The sequence below is a fragment of the Schistocerca piceifrons genome, chromosome 1 (genome assembly GCF_021461385.2).
Source record: "Schistocerca piceifrons isolate TAMUIC-IGC-003096 chromosome 1, iqSchPice1.1, whole genome shotgun sequence".
Taxonomy (NCBI): domain Eukaryota; kingdom Metazoa; phylum Arthropoda; class Insecta; order Orthoptera; family Acrididae; genus Schistocerca; species Schistocerca piceifrons.
Window position 1 is genome coordinate 515,728,988 of NC_060138.1, and position 17,979 is coordinate 515,746,966.

A 17,979-nucleotide genomic window follows, 5' to 3' on the forward strand; every position below is an offset into this window, starting at 1 on the left:
TGGGCTCTCAGAGTAGTCCAGGTTACTGTTTGTGTCTAGTAGCTGGTTGATAAGTCCATACTTTCGCTCAAAAATTAGTGGATCAACCACACTCTTTGAATGTAATGTTGGCAATGGCTTAGTGATGAAAATGCCTCTGTGAGTAGTGGTTTTGATATATGTATCCAGTAGTGGTCAGTGTAGCATTGCACTATAAGGTCACAAAATTTGTTCATAAGCGCTCCCCCAATGCATGTTAAGTATTTCAGATTACATCTTCTTATGAAGTATTGTCTAGCTGAGATGAAAGTCTTTCAAAGAAAGTGTTATAAAACTATAACAGATTACTTGTTTTAAGGAATATAGTGTGTCAGGAGATAACACATCAGTGACAACAGGAGAACACCCTTTGGGTATTGAAAAATGTCAGTTTTTACTTTGTAACAACATACTTGAACTTTCATATGATCATTGCATTGGCCTCAACATTGTCTTTCTTATTCTAATACACTCCAGAAATTCATTTCATGTTTGCACACAAGCAGATTTTTTTTTCTCTAATTGGGCTAATAAGTAAGTTGTTTTTAATGACAAATAAAAAATAGATCATTTTTATTTTATTCCACTGTTAAGTAAAGTTTTCTCAGCTTTTGTTTTTCCTTTAAGTATCTCTAACTGCGTATTACCAAGGGCATTCCATATTTATTTATGTTTTATTTATTCTTAGGTGCACCATCTTATTCATCATTACAGTTGCAAATATGTAGTATTTTGGTCTAGTCATAGGTGGCAGGACAATCACTAGAAATGTAATCCCTACAAAGTACAGCCCATTTCCCAATTGCTGTAATAACATGAGTGAACAATGTGGGGTGTATTTATCAAGGACAGTGTTGGACAACATAGTTCCTGTGAATGGAAGGTGTGAACACTGGGGATATTAACAGGCGATTGGTGTAAATTTGTGGTGAGTGTGTACTGTCATGAAAAACTGTACACAACTGGATGGATGGCTGGAAAAGTGAAAGCACATCAACGAAGATACCAGTTCCATGAGGAAGGTAACTGTAGTAACACCAGTCAACATTTCAAGATTGCAGAAGCATATTCAGGAGAAAAGATCCTTCATGTTCTTAGAAACGGAAGTGGCCACAGGACTTGCAAGAAGCACTCTGTATGGCATCATGCACAGTCGCCTTAAGGTTGAGAAGATGTCTGCCAGGTGGGTTCACAAATCCCTGAATGCAGCACAAACACAACAGCACAAGGACATTTTCAGTGATCTCCTTCAGTGCTACAGCCAGAATCCAGGTGGTTTAATGTCCAAACTCACTGCCATGGGCCAGAGACTGAATCACAGTGTATGTGGAGCCTGTGCATGCAATACAAAAGAACCAATCAGGAAAATGGATGAAACAAATGCTCTTCAACAAGACAATGGTTGTCCCCATACAAGTTGCACAATTATGGCTACCATCACTGACATAGTGTTTCAGATACTGCTACACCCATTGTATTCCACTTAATGACTGGGCCCCTTCCGATTACCACCTATTTGCTATCTGCAGTATGAAGAAATCTCTATGTGGACTTTGTTTTGTATATGTCCAGGAACAATGAGCAGCTGTCCTGAGGATGGTGTAACAGACTTGAAAAAAAAAAGTGGTTTGAGAACACTCCCCCCCCCCCCCCCCCCCTATAAGTTACACATTGGTGATGCAAATGTGCGGTGATTATTTTGACAAAGTGCACATAGCTGCTGAGGCTTAGAGGTTTCCAGAGGGCAGGGGTTGACGGGGGGAGGGGGGGGGGGGGGGTGAGAGAGAGAGAGAGAGAGAGTCAGCATGGAATACCTCTTGTCTTTGAAATTTAACCACTTTCACAAATGAAATACTTTATATGCACAATCTTTGTCATTATATTTTTAACCTTACTTACATAGGGTGGGGATAATAAGGGAATTTGGTAGTAGAAAGTGTGGTAATTGGGTTTAAAGTATTTACTGCATTCTTTATGCACCAGTCCTATGTAGCTTTTCAGTCAGACACTATGTCTAATCAAATATAAAATATTTTTAATGTGTTTTGAGCAGTGTTGCCATAAGCACAGAGTTTCAGTTATTATGGTGAATTGTTAACCTGTTTAGTGACCAGTAATATGTCACAAACAATTAATAATTTCCACATATGGGTTTCTATAAAATACCTGGACCATAATTCTGCTACACAAACCAAAATTATACACTTTCTTTCATATCTTTAATTCAAGGAAAAATATAACAGTTTTGTTTAGTGAGACCCAAATTCTCCACTCGCTGTGTCCCATTAAATGTGATGTATGTGTTTATAAAGCTCCCCTCCATTATCAATCACTAGACAGGCAGTTGGTTGCAGGGGAAACTTAAGATAAGGTCTGACCAAATTTGTGATAAATCCTACATTAGCATTAAAAAGACAAAGTTGATGTTTCTCTTTTTGAAACTTTTGATCAAAATTAAATATTGACGTTCCTTTCTGACTGTTGACACAACAACAGAAGATAAAATTCAACAAGTAGTGTATGTCATGCCACTTGAAGCAGGGAACTTCAATATCTGTGTAGAGAACTCAGATTACGTTTTAAAGTTGGTTATCACATACAGAAGGAGAGAGATGTGTGGTGCATGCTTCTGTTATCTGCAGTTTACAGTTATTGTTACTTTCATGATACCACTAAATTAATGATCAACAGTAGTATTTTATGAAATGTATTGTTTATTTTTTTGTTATTTGTTTTACAGCCTGAGAACTTGTTGTTGGCTAGTAAACAAAAGGGAGCAGCAGTGAAACTTGCCGATTTTGGCTTGGCGATAGAAGTTCAAGGGGAACAACAAGCATGGTTTGGTGAGAGACACAGAGAAATATTTAACACATTTATGATAATAAAGCTCCAATCCTTAATATTCTGAATGTTATTTAAGTAAATATTTATTGTGGTGCAATGTTAGCTAAGACAATGTCAGGAAATGGAGGAGAAACGGAGACAAGATTTTTTTTGTCTTTTTTATGTGTGTGCGCGCACACACACACACGCACACGCACACACGCACACACACACACACACACACACACACACACACACACACACACAAAGTACTTTCCCGGTTAAAAGTAAGACACTGAATTTATTGTTTTTTTTTCAAGGATTTGCGGGTACACCAGGATATCTCTCTCCAGAAGTGTTAAAAAAAGAACCATATGGTAAACCAGTTGACATATGGGCTTGCGGTGAGTATCATTGTGTTATTCTTAATGAAAAATGCATTGTAATCACAGAAAATTGCTTTACAAATTACAGTGTCACTGTACTTTCTACCCCTTGGGGTAGATTAGTTCACCTCCAGTATAATAGTCAGGTACAGAGCTTGTCACAAGAGTTATTTTAGTCATTATTACCTCTGACAGTAAAGAATAAAATCTTGTAAACTTAAAATATGATTTTTAAAAAGTATTATTATTCTACTATCTTCAGTTAGCTACCTTATCTTATTAGTCTGTAATTTTTTTCCACATTCATAAGACATTGACTGTCTGTCTCCTTCTCACAGTGCCATTTGTATACTATGACTAGCAGCTGAAATGTTGGCGTCATTTGCACACATTAATGATAATGATTGAATAACACTTAACTGACAAATTGCTTGTAATCTTTGAACTTTGGTAAAATAAGTCAGTCACCTGAAACGATGAAGGCCCCAATCTAAACCAGGATGCTGTATAAGAGCTATGTCTTTCATGAAAATCAGTAATATTGGTTACACAGTGATTGTTATCCACTGACATTGATCTTCGCACTACTATACATTATAAGTGAAAAGATACTGCTGTTAGGAAAACTGAGCTCATCGTAGATGTAACTGTAATGATATTGTTATTTGATGAAGTACTGATGCCACCACACTGTACTACAAAGCAACAGGAGTGGCAGCAATAAGCAACATTTCGGTTCTCATTTTCCTTTCTTATGTAACTGTCAATGAGAATCCTTTTCAGTGGCCCACAATTATTACTTCTCATTTTTCTAACAGTGTTATTTCTACCTTCAATGTTCTTACAAGAACAGTGATGACCAGAGAGATGCCTGTCCCTGACATCATTTGTGTAATAACACTGTGCACGTGAAGTACTGCAGAGAGAGTGAACTATACCTCATTCATGTTGCCAATAAAAGAAATGGGACCAGTGTTTTGCACTTTGTGCTGGGGTTAAACTTACCATGCACATCTTATGAATGCTTAAATATTTTGTATAAACAAAGTAGATATTGCAGTTTTCTTTTGATCTAAGAAGATGGCAGTTATTAAGGCACATATCTTTGTGAAGATAATGAAACCGCATATCTCAAAAATTCGTATGAGTATTTCACAGAAAACTTAAAAATTCTTCCTGTAACATAGTTTTTTTATTGATGTAAGTTATATTCCTTTAAAGAGGTGATGAGTCAGAAACTTAACTTACGATACTTACTGCACCTATTATTTGGCAATTTTATGGAATGTAGGACCTTACTAAATAAGATCCAGGATTTTGCAGTAAAAAGTTAGTAAAGCAAGAAGTTAAGAATTTTTGCACTCCAATAGTTTTAAATGTTACTAACAGAACCAAACATAGAAATAAATAAAATAAATTTAATTTGAATTTAAATCCTTTTCAAACAAGACTAGCTGCTATGGAAAGTATCTTTGAGTTTTGACAACAATTTGCTTGGCATTATTTGTAAAGAAGATCTTCATAAAAAGGATATTAATACTTTTGTGCACAAATAGCAACTGGTCCACTGCAGAATTTTTTTTATATTTTTGATGACTGTATCAGACCATCTTGGAAGTAATTTCCAGTCCTCTGCAAAGTTCAGTTTATGTTCAGTGCCCCCAGATGGACTATACCTCAGAGCCAATACATTTTTAACATATGGATCTCCTACTTTACTTCCCAGATGAACTGTTTTGTAATACAGAACTTGATAAGTCTTTAAAAAATTTGGAGGTACATACCTTACATTATACTGTCCCTGTTTGCTCCATCTTGCTTCCTTTATCATATCAGCATAGTAATTAGCCAGGGAATAGAGCACCTTGTGTTTCTTTCTTTGTTCAGCTGTGCAATGCTCACTATTTCTTAGTTCTGAGCTCAACACCTGTCAATATAAAATATTTTTTAGTTTTACTTTTCTCACAGTCTTAATGGTTGTATAAGTGGTCATGCTATATCTGTAAACCCTTTTGTAAATTTTCTATAATAATTCTCCAGACCAAAAGAAAATTGTAACTCCTTGGTATTACTAGGAATTGGAAGTTTCTGTACTGCTTGTGTCAACCTCGGATATGTCTTAACCCCTTCACTGCTAACATTATGCCCTACATAAATGACTTCTTCTAATGCAGAGTGTCATTCAATGTTAAATTTGCAGCTTGTAATCTTGTAAAAACCTCTCATAAATGTTGCATTTGCTCTGCCATATCCTTCACAAAAATTAAGTCATCCAGGTAGACCGTGCACTGGTGAGAGTTCAACACCCTCAGCACTCCATACAACAAATGGTGAAATTTTGCTGGAGAATCTCCAATCCAAATGGCATTCTATGATACTGAAAATGGTCCCAGGGGACTGAGAACACTGTTATTGGATGGTCCTACAAGTTTACATGTATCTGATGCTCCTCGGATCTGAAGTAGAGAAGTGCTTTCACTGCCCTAAATTATCAATAGTTGGAGTAATGCTTGGGACTGAATATGCATTAACCATGCTTTTGCTGTAAATACACCTATAGTCACAACAGACTCTATATCTTTCGGTTCCATCCAGTGCCTTTTTCAGTACTGCTATGATGGCTGCACTCCGTGAACTAGTGCTTTCCTCTCTTACCCCAACCATTAGCTGTGACTCAATGAAGTCCTCTAACACTGATTGCATAAACTGCAGTATACAGTAAGGTTTACCACACACTGGTAACTCAGTTCCTGTAGGAATGTGATGCTTCATTATAGGTGGTGTGGTGAAGGCGCTCAAGGAAAAATCAAGCCCTCAAATTTGTACAATCCATCCATACCTCTAAGATGTTCTAACTTCCTGTACTATGCAGTTTTATTGGCAGTTTGCACATTTTTGTGGTGCATATTGAGAGAACCCCTACCCACATCAGCCAGGACTTCCAGATTATCTACCAACATCCACTTGGTGAGCTGTACTCCTTTGGTGCCAAAATCATCTAAATTCACGGGCACTGCCTTCCTGTCTGATTCGTCTTGAATGAGTACTAAGCTTCTACGTACAAAGCAACGTGATTAGTCTAATGAGCATTTTCTGCCCATGGTTGTACCAAGCACAAAGCATTAATACTGTGCTGCACAGTAACATGCGAATTAATCCTCAGTGCTGTTGACAGCAATTTAAGTGGTTCACCTCTTAAGATTTGTGCATTTTGTGTTTTTACTTTACTGGTGACCGTCTCCCCTAGCTGGAACATTGTCCTCTTAAGTTCCACTATGTGTCACCTCAGGTCAGTTTTGGCATGCTGTGTTGTCAGAAAATCCAGTTCTAAGATCATGTGGAAACCACCACTTACACATGGCATAACTTCTAAGCATCACCTAAAACACTGCATACCCTCTGAAATGTCTACCATTGCTGAACCCAAAGATTCTGCATCACTATCATAAAGTCCATGTCAGTTATACTGTGGAGTTTTAATCACCTCTGACCCATGAGATCTGTACTTGCAACTGACACATGTGTCCCTGTGTTCAATAAAAACTAGAGCTTTTATCTTCCACTAGTCCCATTACTACATTCCAACTCTTCATCCATATTCATTCCATCAAAATTCATTGGGAACACCAGGCAGCAGGCCTAAGGTTCCCTTTTGCATTTGACATCTGTTTATTTGACACTTGTTTTCCCTTACCATTCCTACAATCATAGTACTGGTGTGCAGCTGCACCACAAGTACTACACTGAGGTTGGTGATATTGCTTCTGCACATGTCCCATCCTCCCACATCTGTAACACCTCCTGTCAGCATAAAATACTCCTCTCTTGTCCCATTTTCCTGTTACTGCATCAACTTCTTCAAACTCCATGGCTAATCTGACTGCAGAGTATAAATTCTCTGGATACCCATCTCAGCTTTCTAGACATATTAGATGGTGAGCCCCTCAGAAATGTGTGTGTTCCATTTCATGTAGTATGATTCTATTTGCCTCATCACTTTCTACTAATTCTTATGTCTGTACATTCACTTTCTGTATTCTGTCCACAAAATTCTCTACCAACTCATTATGCTTCTTTCATATACTACCCACTACTTGTGAAAAAGTGTCACTATTTTGCCCCTTGTACTTTTGTAGCAGGACTTTTTTTTTCAATTCATTAAATATCTACACACCTCTTAGTTGCTCTGTACATCTGATATATGTCTTAACTTCCCTACTAACTGTAACCTTGTCACCTGTAATAACTGATGCTGTGACCCTCCCCCCACCCCCCACAATATTAGCTGCTAACTGCAGTTCTTCCTAAAAAGAAGTCAACTTTCAAGAGACAGATGTGAGCAAATTGACTATGGCTGGTTCTAATAATGGAGTAGGTTGCTCGGCTACTTCCAATTCGTCCTCTGCGGCTGCAAGCCTATTACATGAGTCTATATTATCTGTTTTCAATTGCCCGTTTCATTAACCCATGCTTGAATTGCCTCCGACTTGAGACTCTGCCATTGTGGAACCTTAATCTCCTACATGCACTAAGATATACAAAATTCACTCACAACAGGCCACATGGCATCATACACATATATATCTTACGTCTTATCATCACCCATTATGATGTTGTGCACTACTAAACTGATGTTCAAACATGAATTATTTGTACTGCACCATATACCATACAGAATGCTCTCAACTTACGTTGATCACATTAAATAAGAAAAAAAAAACAACCACAGAAACTAGCAGTCTGCTAACTCACTCCACTGTTTGACGTAACTGCATGTTGTGGTTGCAAAGCTGTGGTGCATGGAATTTGACTGTGCTGGTCCTAGTTGCTAGACAAGATCCACAAGTTCTTATGACATCACTCTATAGCAACCTGAGCTAAGAGAAGCCATTATATTGTAGAGGTGGTGGGTTGTTGAGATGGTAGTGCTGGCCAGAAGTGACTATGAAAACTCCAATGCAAGATACAACATATTTTATCTGTCTTGAATTACAATGCTGGAGTTTTACAATGCCCCAGGATTCACCCTCTTTAGATGCAGGCTCCATCTGTGATGCAGATGATGTCAGAAGACCACTGAGGTGGGATGGCCATCTGACGTCCATGTTGGCACTGCAGATACTGTTTACCTTACTCAGCAGCATTGTCTGAGTTGGCACTATTGGGTTCTGAGTGAGCAATGCCATCAATGCATACATCTGCTGAATTCCCTTAGACAGCCAAACCTACTGGGCTAGAAGCTCATCATGGTGTGATGGGGATGGCAGAAGTACCATCCTGGCTGTGAGCAGCTGCCCTCCAAGACAGAAGTTTGATGCTGCTGCGGCACCTGGGTGACAGCCTTCTTGTTGTGTTACCTAAGGCTGTGTGGCAGGCTCAGAGTCATGAGCTAATTGGGTGGAGCTAGCTGCCCAGACGGATGTTGGCTGCTGACTGATGCATAGCATACTGAAAACTGATGTGGGCCCAATGTTGTGGAGGATGCTGCCAGACTCCACATAATTCTAACAGAAATGGAGGGTATTTATACCAATTAAAAGCACCTTTTTTGTGCTGTACACTGGTTCCATTCACGTACAGATCTACACTTCTGTGTTCCAATGGTGCGGAAACATACTGCAGCCAGGCAGTTACTGCATGACCCTTCTGCAGTGTCATCATGATTGCTCGGCATAACCTGGTTGCCTTACTGTGTGCAAACAGGCTCTCTTGTGAAATTACATATCAGCACCTCTGTGTCTACACACTTGCCTCACACAGAGCTGCTTCGTTTGTATGACACTATTCCTATAAACTATTTAAGCTATTATACTGATTTATTTATTTTTCAAAGGCCTGTACTTTTCCTGTTACTAGTCTTTGTTTCTGCCTTCCATCTCTTTACTTTACTGATGCAAGGGCTTCAGTAATGCAGGTCAGTTTAGGTAAACAGCTGCAGGGTGGAATGACACTGAGTGTCAATTATCAGGGCAAACATGCTCATGGAGCCAGATGGATGTTCAATGACAAGCCATAGAAACAGCAGTTACATGGGTTTATTTATTCCATGTGAAAAATAACAGCAGTCATAATGCTGCAGGGCAGGCTGGGGCCAGTTAGGGAAGTGTGCTTAGCTCATTTAGCAGTCTCGTGGAATGGCAAGCACATGGTGTCACTGTGTCGAACAGGTAGCAGCTGAGGCAAAGATAAATTGTCAGGACTCCAACTGTGTAGCATAGTGTCAGGCCTTATGTAGGTGGCTAGCATGACCCTATGACAGACTCTGCAGAAGTTAGTCACGTTGGTTTGCTGCAATTCGGGAAGCATAAGAGCACACATTGTTGAACAAAGACTTTCCAGCCTGTGATAGTGGAGTGTGCCCGTACAAAGCAGTCAGCAGCTCAGAAGTCAGTGAGGCCCAGGTGTGAACCATGGACACCTAGGTAGGCACCCCGAAGTCACTAAAGTCGGTCACCAGATGGTGCTCCTCCCCATCTAGGAGGCACCAGTTCCTCAAGTGGATGAAAGATGACTCATTTCTCAGACTGAACATTTGTCAATCTAGGCTGCCATTGCTATGGCCTTCTTTTTTAGTTCTGTTGTGTCAGCAGTGTTACAGTCATAGCAGTGGTTGTCAAACTTAGATACATGGTGTGAGCCCCAGAGAGTGATTCATGCTGTTGCCAGAGCCAGCTTTTAGCTCCTCACAAAAGTATGCATCACTGGCTCCCATCTTTTACAACTCTCTAAGACTTCGTGTGTCAGCCAGCAATTACATTTTCTGCTAACCCAGCTGTGGATTTTCAACTGCTGTTCCACTTCCTGCAGAACGATTCTGTTCATTTCATCATTATCTGTCAACTGATTGGTATTCACACTGATCATATGTACAAAATTCTCAACATACTCATTTTGCTTCTGCAACACCCATTTAATTGTTAGCAATGGTATCTGCAGCTATTCTGCCTCCTGTGACATTTTACCAGAAAAGTTATACCATGCTTTTTCTGAGTTCAGTAAATGCTTGGGTATTCCTTAAGGGGTCATCACTCATAGCATACATTTTTGCTTCTTCTCACAAGTACCACTTGGTCTCCTGTAACAACTGTTCACATGTCCAAAATCCTTGCTTTTCAGCCGTCAACCAACTATTTATAAATACTAGTATGTCCTCCACAGCCTCACCCAAGAAATTACTAACTAATCCAGTGGCAGCCAAAGGTGGGAGCAGTCATGCTGGACAAGGCCCTGTCCTCACCAACAGCATCTAACTGCTTTAGGAGTTTAAATATTATCTGCTGTCAACTGAGCTACCTCCTCCAATAATGACTGTGCAGCTGTTAGGATAGCAACCCTCTGTGTTCTTGACTCAGTCATTCTGTAGCCTCTATCCCATATGATAAAAATAATAGGCAAAACAAAGAAAATGGGAATAATAAAAGTATAGCTAACCATATTAGTAAAATATTAGTCCTGGTCCTTGCACCTGATCATTATCTCCTTGGTTTCATGGCACTATAACGCCCATACTGATGGAGCATAGAACATGTGTTGGGTACTGATTCCATACAGTGTAAACTGTGACCTTATGAATTACATTGTGTGCAGCTCGCTGGATACATATCTGTATAGTCCTCTCTTGTTTTCTCCTTGAATTGACTGAAGTAGATGTCCTTATGCTACGTAACAAACTGAACTGTAAGTTCAAGCATTGGGCCATCACACCTGCAGTGGAGCAAGAGGGAGGGGGGGATCAGCCATGTAGCCACTTCTGCCACTAGCTGTCAGCAGTCGGCAATTTCTGAAGCCAGTTGAAGTGGATCCAGTAACCACTTTTGACATCATTTGTGGTGGGGGTCAGGAATTTGGGTGAGATTATGCACCCTGCTACAGGTTGGGAACGCATGGACTGTCAGTTTGCAAGTTGGTATCTTCATAGAGCCAGGTGGGTGTCTGATGGAAAGTCATAAAAACAGCACTTATGTGGGTTTATTTGATTTATTTATTCTGTGCAAAAAGTACAGCAGCCATAGCATTGTGGACCACTCTTCAGCACCCCAAAGCATAGGCTGGCCCCAGTGGGGGAAGTGATATTGGCTCAATGAGCAACCTTGTGTAGCAGTCAGTGCACAGTGTCACCACATGAAGCAGGCAGCTGCTGAGATGAAGTTATGTTGTCAGCACTCTGGCAATGTAGCATCATATCAGGCCTTAGGCAGGTGGCTGGCATGCATCTGTGACAGGCTGTGCAAAAGTTGGTAACATTGGCTGGTACTGACGCACAATTTGGTGCGGCAAACAGTCGACCACACAAAGTTGAACCAAGTACCCCAGTGCAGGATGCAATTATAGTGGCCTGCAGATGAAGCTTACAGTAGTACAGTGTGCCTGCACAGGGCAGATGGCAGATTGGCAGCTATTCAGGGCCATGCATGAACCATAGACACCCAACTAGCCACCAAAAAGTCAGCATTAGTTGGCGAGCAGGTGGCCCCCAGCTGGAACGCAAAAGTTCAATTCCCAGCAGCATTGGGCCTAGGTGCAGCCAGTAGTTACACAATCTAGCGGAGAAGGCATCTAGTAGCAGCAGTTAGATGACCCATTTCGGGTCAACTTGTGAGGAGTACCTCTTGTAACTGGCTGCAGGTAGTGACAGACACTGCACAGGTGAAATGGGCAGTATTTATGGCTCTTTGATCGAGCACTCACTTCTCATCATGTGTACCAAGGAAGTGACTTGGTGCTGGTCCTGATCATGTGGTAATGAAATTCGTGATTGCTACAATCTTCTTCAGTACTTCTGGTATGTCAGCAAAGCTATAGCCCTGTTGGTTACCAAAGTTACATGTGGTGTGAGGCACAGGCAACAATTCTTGCTGTGTCAGCAGAACTGGCAGGAAGCTTCTTGTAAAAGTACCACTTATCTGCTTCCGTCTCTTCCACCTCTCTAAGGCATCAGCCCACTCTGGCATTTTCTGCTAACCTAGCTATGGGTTTTCAACAACCAGGTAAGAGAAGCTGTGGCAACACAGTATAGTCTGAGAAATCTCTCCCATTATTGTCTGTATCTTGCTTGGAGCCTTTATCGCCCCTTTCTGCATATTTTCTATTTCTTTTTTCCTAAGAAGCCTCCAGCTCATTTCATCTCAAATCATTCAATTTCCTTATTCTCTCAAGAAAATTTACTGTCTTATCATCTTCATTTCTCTCTCTGTGGCATTTTGCACATGTCCCCAGTGTACTACTTTATATTATATCAGTTGTCAGTATACTCGCTGTACAAGATTTTTACTACTTAGGAAAGCATTCTCTCTCTCTCTCTCTCTCTCTCTCTCTCTCTCTCTCTCTCCACCCCCGCCCCCACCCCCCACCTCCACTCCCACCCCCAACTCTGCTAGCTTTATATGGCATTAAAATGTTACAGAATTACCTTTTACCTGATACTGTGACAGTAATGTGGCAGTCACACTTCCTCTCATTATGGTATTGTACCAAATGTAATAAATACTGTCTCACTGACCACCCAAAACAGCACTTTCGGTTGTTCATTCTATGTGCACCAGACCTTAATTTAGTGCTGATGATTAACTACCACTCAAAACAATAAATTGTTTTAATGGAAACGTTTGATACACATAATCTACCATTCCACATTTACTCAAGCGCTGAGTATAACACGCCAGATGTTAGCACCAACTTTCATCTTCTGAGAAGAGGTTGAATCTAATTACACATTACCCCTCACATGATACGTGGGGTCTTTATAGACCCCAAGACTCGTTTAACTACAAGTAAACAGTTTTAACGTGAGTGCAGACTACTCATCCTTCCGATATGCTATTCATGGACTTTTTATTATAACTTGGTAAAATATTTATGACTATATTAAAGTTTCTAGTACAACAATTTGGAATTCTTGCTGTGGGGTCAGAAAATACACCAGGTATACAATATGTGATTTTCAATATTAGAGAAGGAAAGTTGCTACTCATCATATAGCAGAGATGCTGAGTCATGATAGGCACAACAAAAGATTCACACAATTATAGCTTTCGGCCATTAAGGCCTTTGTCAGCAATACACTCTCTCTCTCTCTCTCTCTCTCTCTCTCTCTCTCTCTCTCTCTCTCTCTCTCTCTCTCTCTCAAGCAAACACAACTTGCACACACGTCTGCAATCTCAGACAACTGAACGAAAGCTATAATTATGTGAATCTTCTTGTTGTGCCTCTAATATTGTTACATTCCATCCTGGCTTTTCCATTGTTTGATATGTGATTTTCAGTGTTATATATAAAGTTTTGTTATGAAAATAAATCTTGACAACAATTCACCTTATAAACTGCATTCATTTGTGCACTATTGTAAACAATGAATAGAAAATACATTCATGTGTAATTTTATGACAAATTCACAGTTTGGAATTGAGTTTTGTGGAGGGAAGACATGGTGTGATAGTTTATTCATCATGGATGGTGATATACATTTTACAAGGGGCTACAGTCTCGAGCAGGCTTTGGCAGATTTACAGAAGAGTGATAGTGATAATGAATCAATTTTTGGAAATAAGGATAACAGTGATGCTGATGGAGATATGACAGAGGAAGATATGCAGGTCAGAGATGAAGTGGATATGAGTGACTGTGAAGATGCTGATGATAATGGTATTCAGGTAATGAATGCAACTATTTTTGTGTCTGGAAGTGGATGGATAACACACAGTACCACCTGATGTACACAAGCAGGTATCAAGGAATGTAACACATCAAACTGTACATATTCCACGTCACTGTAGACCACAGTTACAGACAAGGGCAGATTGTTTCAGACTTTTTGTCACCAATCACCTGCAGTGTGTAGTAGTAATGCATACCAATAATCATTCAAAATATAATAAAATTCTATTCCCAACTCTTGAATGCTGGATTGAACTTGATTCTACAGAGCTGCAGGCATTCTTTGCTCTGCAAATAATAGGTGGCTTGCATAAGGCATGTGGGAAACCTTTGAGTGACTTTTAGTCAGAAGAGTATGGCTTACCTATTTTTTGAGCCACATTTGATGGCAGTGAGCATGAGCACAAAAAAACCGAAATAATAATGTTCTACAGCTCAACAGAGTCAGGAGCTGATATAGTTGATAAGATGGCTAGATATTATTCAGTGAAACGTAGAACAAGAAGGTGGCCATTTGCCGTATTTTTTGATATACTAGATTTAGATTGTCTCAATGCTTACATTCTGCATTGTAAAATTTGACATGATATGAGAAGTAAAAATGCAAGAAGAGAATTCCTGTCAGAACTAGAAAAAGAACTAGTCAAACCTCACATTGAATGACGAATCCTGTCTCCCCAGAGCAAAACACAATGCATTTGTTCAGCAGTAATATCTTCAGGCTTCAAGGATCTTCTAAAAAGAAAAACAACATGATAAACAGATAACCGATTTTCCAAATCTGAAAAGAAAACGGTTTGGTTCGAGCCCAAGGCCAAAGGACAAGAAAGTGAATCAACAGTGTTGATGAGTGTCACAAGTTTGTCTGTAAAGAACATACTAGGATAACTGTGTTGTGTAATACATTTTCATAATATGACACGAAGAGCGAGTAAGAGTGCATTTCTGATAAAATTCCATGTAAGTGATATTACACATAATATTAATAAAATACAGTATTGTTACATAGTGTGTGGGCTATGAATATTTTGTGTCAAAATAATTTTTGGAACTAAACAAAATATGTTTTCATATTTCAAACAAATTTAGTTAATAATTACAGCTTATATGTAACTTATTTATATTAGGAAATTATGGAGTTGTTATATCAACATCATGCATATTTTTCTCAATAAATTAGAATTACTTTTGTGGACATATTTCAAATTTTATCACCATAAAGTTGCTTGAATCACTTTGGGATCAAAAAACACCCCAGGCATACAATATGTTTTTCCAGAGCTGATATCATATGAAAATATTTTTATAGTAATTTATTTTATTTTTTATTTATTTGTGTATCTGATCCAGTAAATCATTTTAGTGTATTGTTTGTACAGATAATATAAGACCAATCAAGAGTAACATAATTAATCTGTAATTACAGTAGTTTGTAGGTGAAAGTAAACTTTTGCTTAAAGCAACACACAGCAATTTCTATATGCAAGGATCTTTTTGCACTACAGAAGAGTTTCTGAACCACAATATACAGGGTGATTCATGAAGATATGCAAATATTTTAATATGTTATTCTAGAAGTAAAACTAAAGAAAAAAGTTCATAGGTCCGCAAATGTTTAGTTACAGAGTTAGGGCTAATAAAAGATTTTGCCTGAAATTTAGCAACTTTACTAAGCTGAAGCCATCACAAAACTGTACAATATTAAAATAAAGCACAATTTCCATTTATTTTGTTGTTATTGATCTGATGAATCTAATAAAATGTATCCCAGACATGCATCTTCAGTAGTTTTCCAGAACATCTTGAGAAATGGTTCGTGCATTAGGAATCCTCCGAGTTGGATAACATATGTGATAGTCATTAACTACAGCCATAACACTACCATCACATTTGCCATAAATAAACACCATATCAGTGTATTCCTCCATCGTAAATTTGAAAGGCATCCCTATTTCAGAAATAATCTACAGATTACAGCAGTTACTATGTAGTTTCACTTAAATACACTGTTCTTTCACTGAACAATACAGAAAACTAAATCATTTCCACATTAGGAAATGACTGGAACAACTCACTAACACTTGCCAACAGTGACATAAACGTTTCTAGATTTTTCATGGAGCATAAACAAATTTACTTGTATAATAATCTTTGCTTCTCTGGAGGTTCTGGAAAACTACTGCAAATACACATCTGGGACATGTTTTATTAGATTCGCCAGAACATTAGCAACAAAATAAATGGAAATAGTGCTGTACTTTAATCTCATACAGTTTTGTGATGGCTTCATATTAGTGAAGTTGCTAAATGTCAGGCAAAATCTTTAATTAGCCGTAACTCCGTAACCAAACATTTGCAGACCTATGTTTATATCAACTTTTTACTTTACTTTTACTTGTAGAATAACATATTAAAATATTTGCATCTCTTTGTGAATCGCCCTGTATAGTGCCCATGTAACTTTAACACTCAGATATGCTGCTAGATCCTTATTTATGTTCTTGTTTATTTATCTACTGAAATCATATTGAAATACTTTTACTTTCCTCTAATAGAACTTAAGTTGTTGATACCTTAACGTGAAGTTGATTATTTACATATTACCACAGAATGTAACCCCAGCAAACTTGTAAGACTGACTCGTTCCACATCCTGAGATATATTCACAGTGTGGAACACCGGAACACAAAATAAATAAATAATCTCTGATACTTTGCAATATTTCAACATCTTTTGAATAGCAGACTGCAATGTTATCACAGTAACCTTTTGTTTGTGGTGTGTGTGTGTGTGTGTGTGTGTGTGTGTGTGTGTAGTCCTTTATTTAGTAAGTGAGGTGATTCCTGTATCATCTTAGTTAATTTCATCTGTTTTTGGTGTATCTCATGAACATTTTCTTTCAGGAGTTATTCTTTATATTTTGCTCGTTGGTTACCCACCATTCTGGGATGAGGATCAACATAGGCTGTATGCGCAAATAAAGGCTGGAGCATATGACGTAAGAAACCAACCATATAAGCTACATGGAATTTGTAATAGTAGCAGGAACAATAATTTGTAATTTTTATATGTGAATGAATAACATTTCCAGTATCCGTCTCCAGAATGGGACACAGTCACACCAGAGGCAAAAAATCTGATTAACCAGATGCTGACTGTAAATCCCTCCAAGAGAATAACAGCTTCTGAAGCTCTGAGGCATCCATGGATCTGCGTAAGCTATTGTCTTCTTAGTTGTTTATGTACCAAGTATTGTCAGTAACACTTTGGTGTTGCTTCTGATTACTTTTTTGTGTTATCATGCAACATAGTAGTTTACATCTTTGTTTTATGATTATAGATCTGAAACACAAATCAAAGCTTTTTGTGGTAGCAATCAATGTTTTTTCAACCAATGTAATTTAAAGAAATAAATGTTATAACATAATTTGCAAATTTCACATATCCGTTAACCCATGCTTTGTTCGTGTTGACTAGAGTTTCGCAAAAATTTGCTTAAATGGAGAGTTTGGTTTAAAAAATTTAGATGACTCTTGACATTCTTTGTTGAAAAGTGATGTTTCTACTTAACAATTGGTTGTATTTTGCTGGCCTTAGAAACAATTTTGCTCTCTCTCTCTCTCTCTCTCTCTCTCTCTCTCTCTCTCTTCCTCTCCTTCTTTCTTTTTTTTTAACGTACTTTGTTTTCTGGATTTTACTAAAAACCGTAATTATCTTTTCACACAGACATTCAACAAAATTGTGTTTCCACTTATATGTTCAAGTAACGTGTATTCCAAAATGATGAGAGTGATTTGAGTAGAAAATTTATTATTCACTGTATGAGTAACATTGTTCCCAAAATGAAAATTTTATTTTACGTGTCTAATGAATGCCCTGATGTGGTGTGTTGTACCCATCTGCTGAAAAGCAGCACAAAGTATGAAGTAATTGGGCCATGAATTCTCCAATATTTCCTATTTCTGCTAAGGTTTAATTTGCACAGCGACATTCAGGTTTCATTGAAGCTATAAAATTTTTATAAGCAAAATAATTCTGTTGAGTGGTAGGACAGTATTTCTTTAACTTTCTGGACATACTAAAATACACTTTCTTTTAA

General features: G+C 38.4%; 1 protein-coding gene across 13 annotated transcripts in view; it reads left to right on the forward strand.

Moving 5' to 3' along the window:
* Positions 1-17,979, forward strand: part of LOC124797826 (calcium/calmodulin-dependent protein kinase type II alpha chain) — a 1,017,246-nt gene that overhangs the window by 723,650 nt on the left and 275,617 nt on the right. For all 13 annotated transcript variants that reach the window (XM_047260866.1, XM_047260890.1, XM_047260884.1 and 10 more), the window contains exons 6-9: positions 2,759-2,861; positions 3,162-3,245; positions 16,784-16,878; positions 16,972-17,094. In XM_047260866.1, coding sequence (XP_047116822.1) covers positions 2,759-2,861; positions 3,162-3,245; positions 16,784-16,878; positions 16,972-17,094 — 405 coding nt within the window. The remainder of the gene's footprint in view (positions 1-2,758; positions 2,862-3,161; positions 3,246-16,783; positions 16,879-16,971; positions 17,095-17,979) is intronic.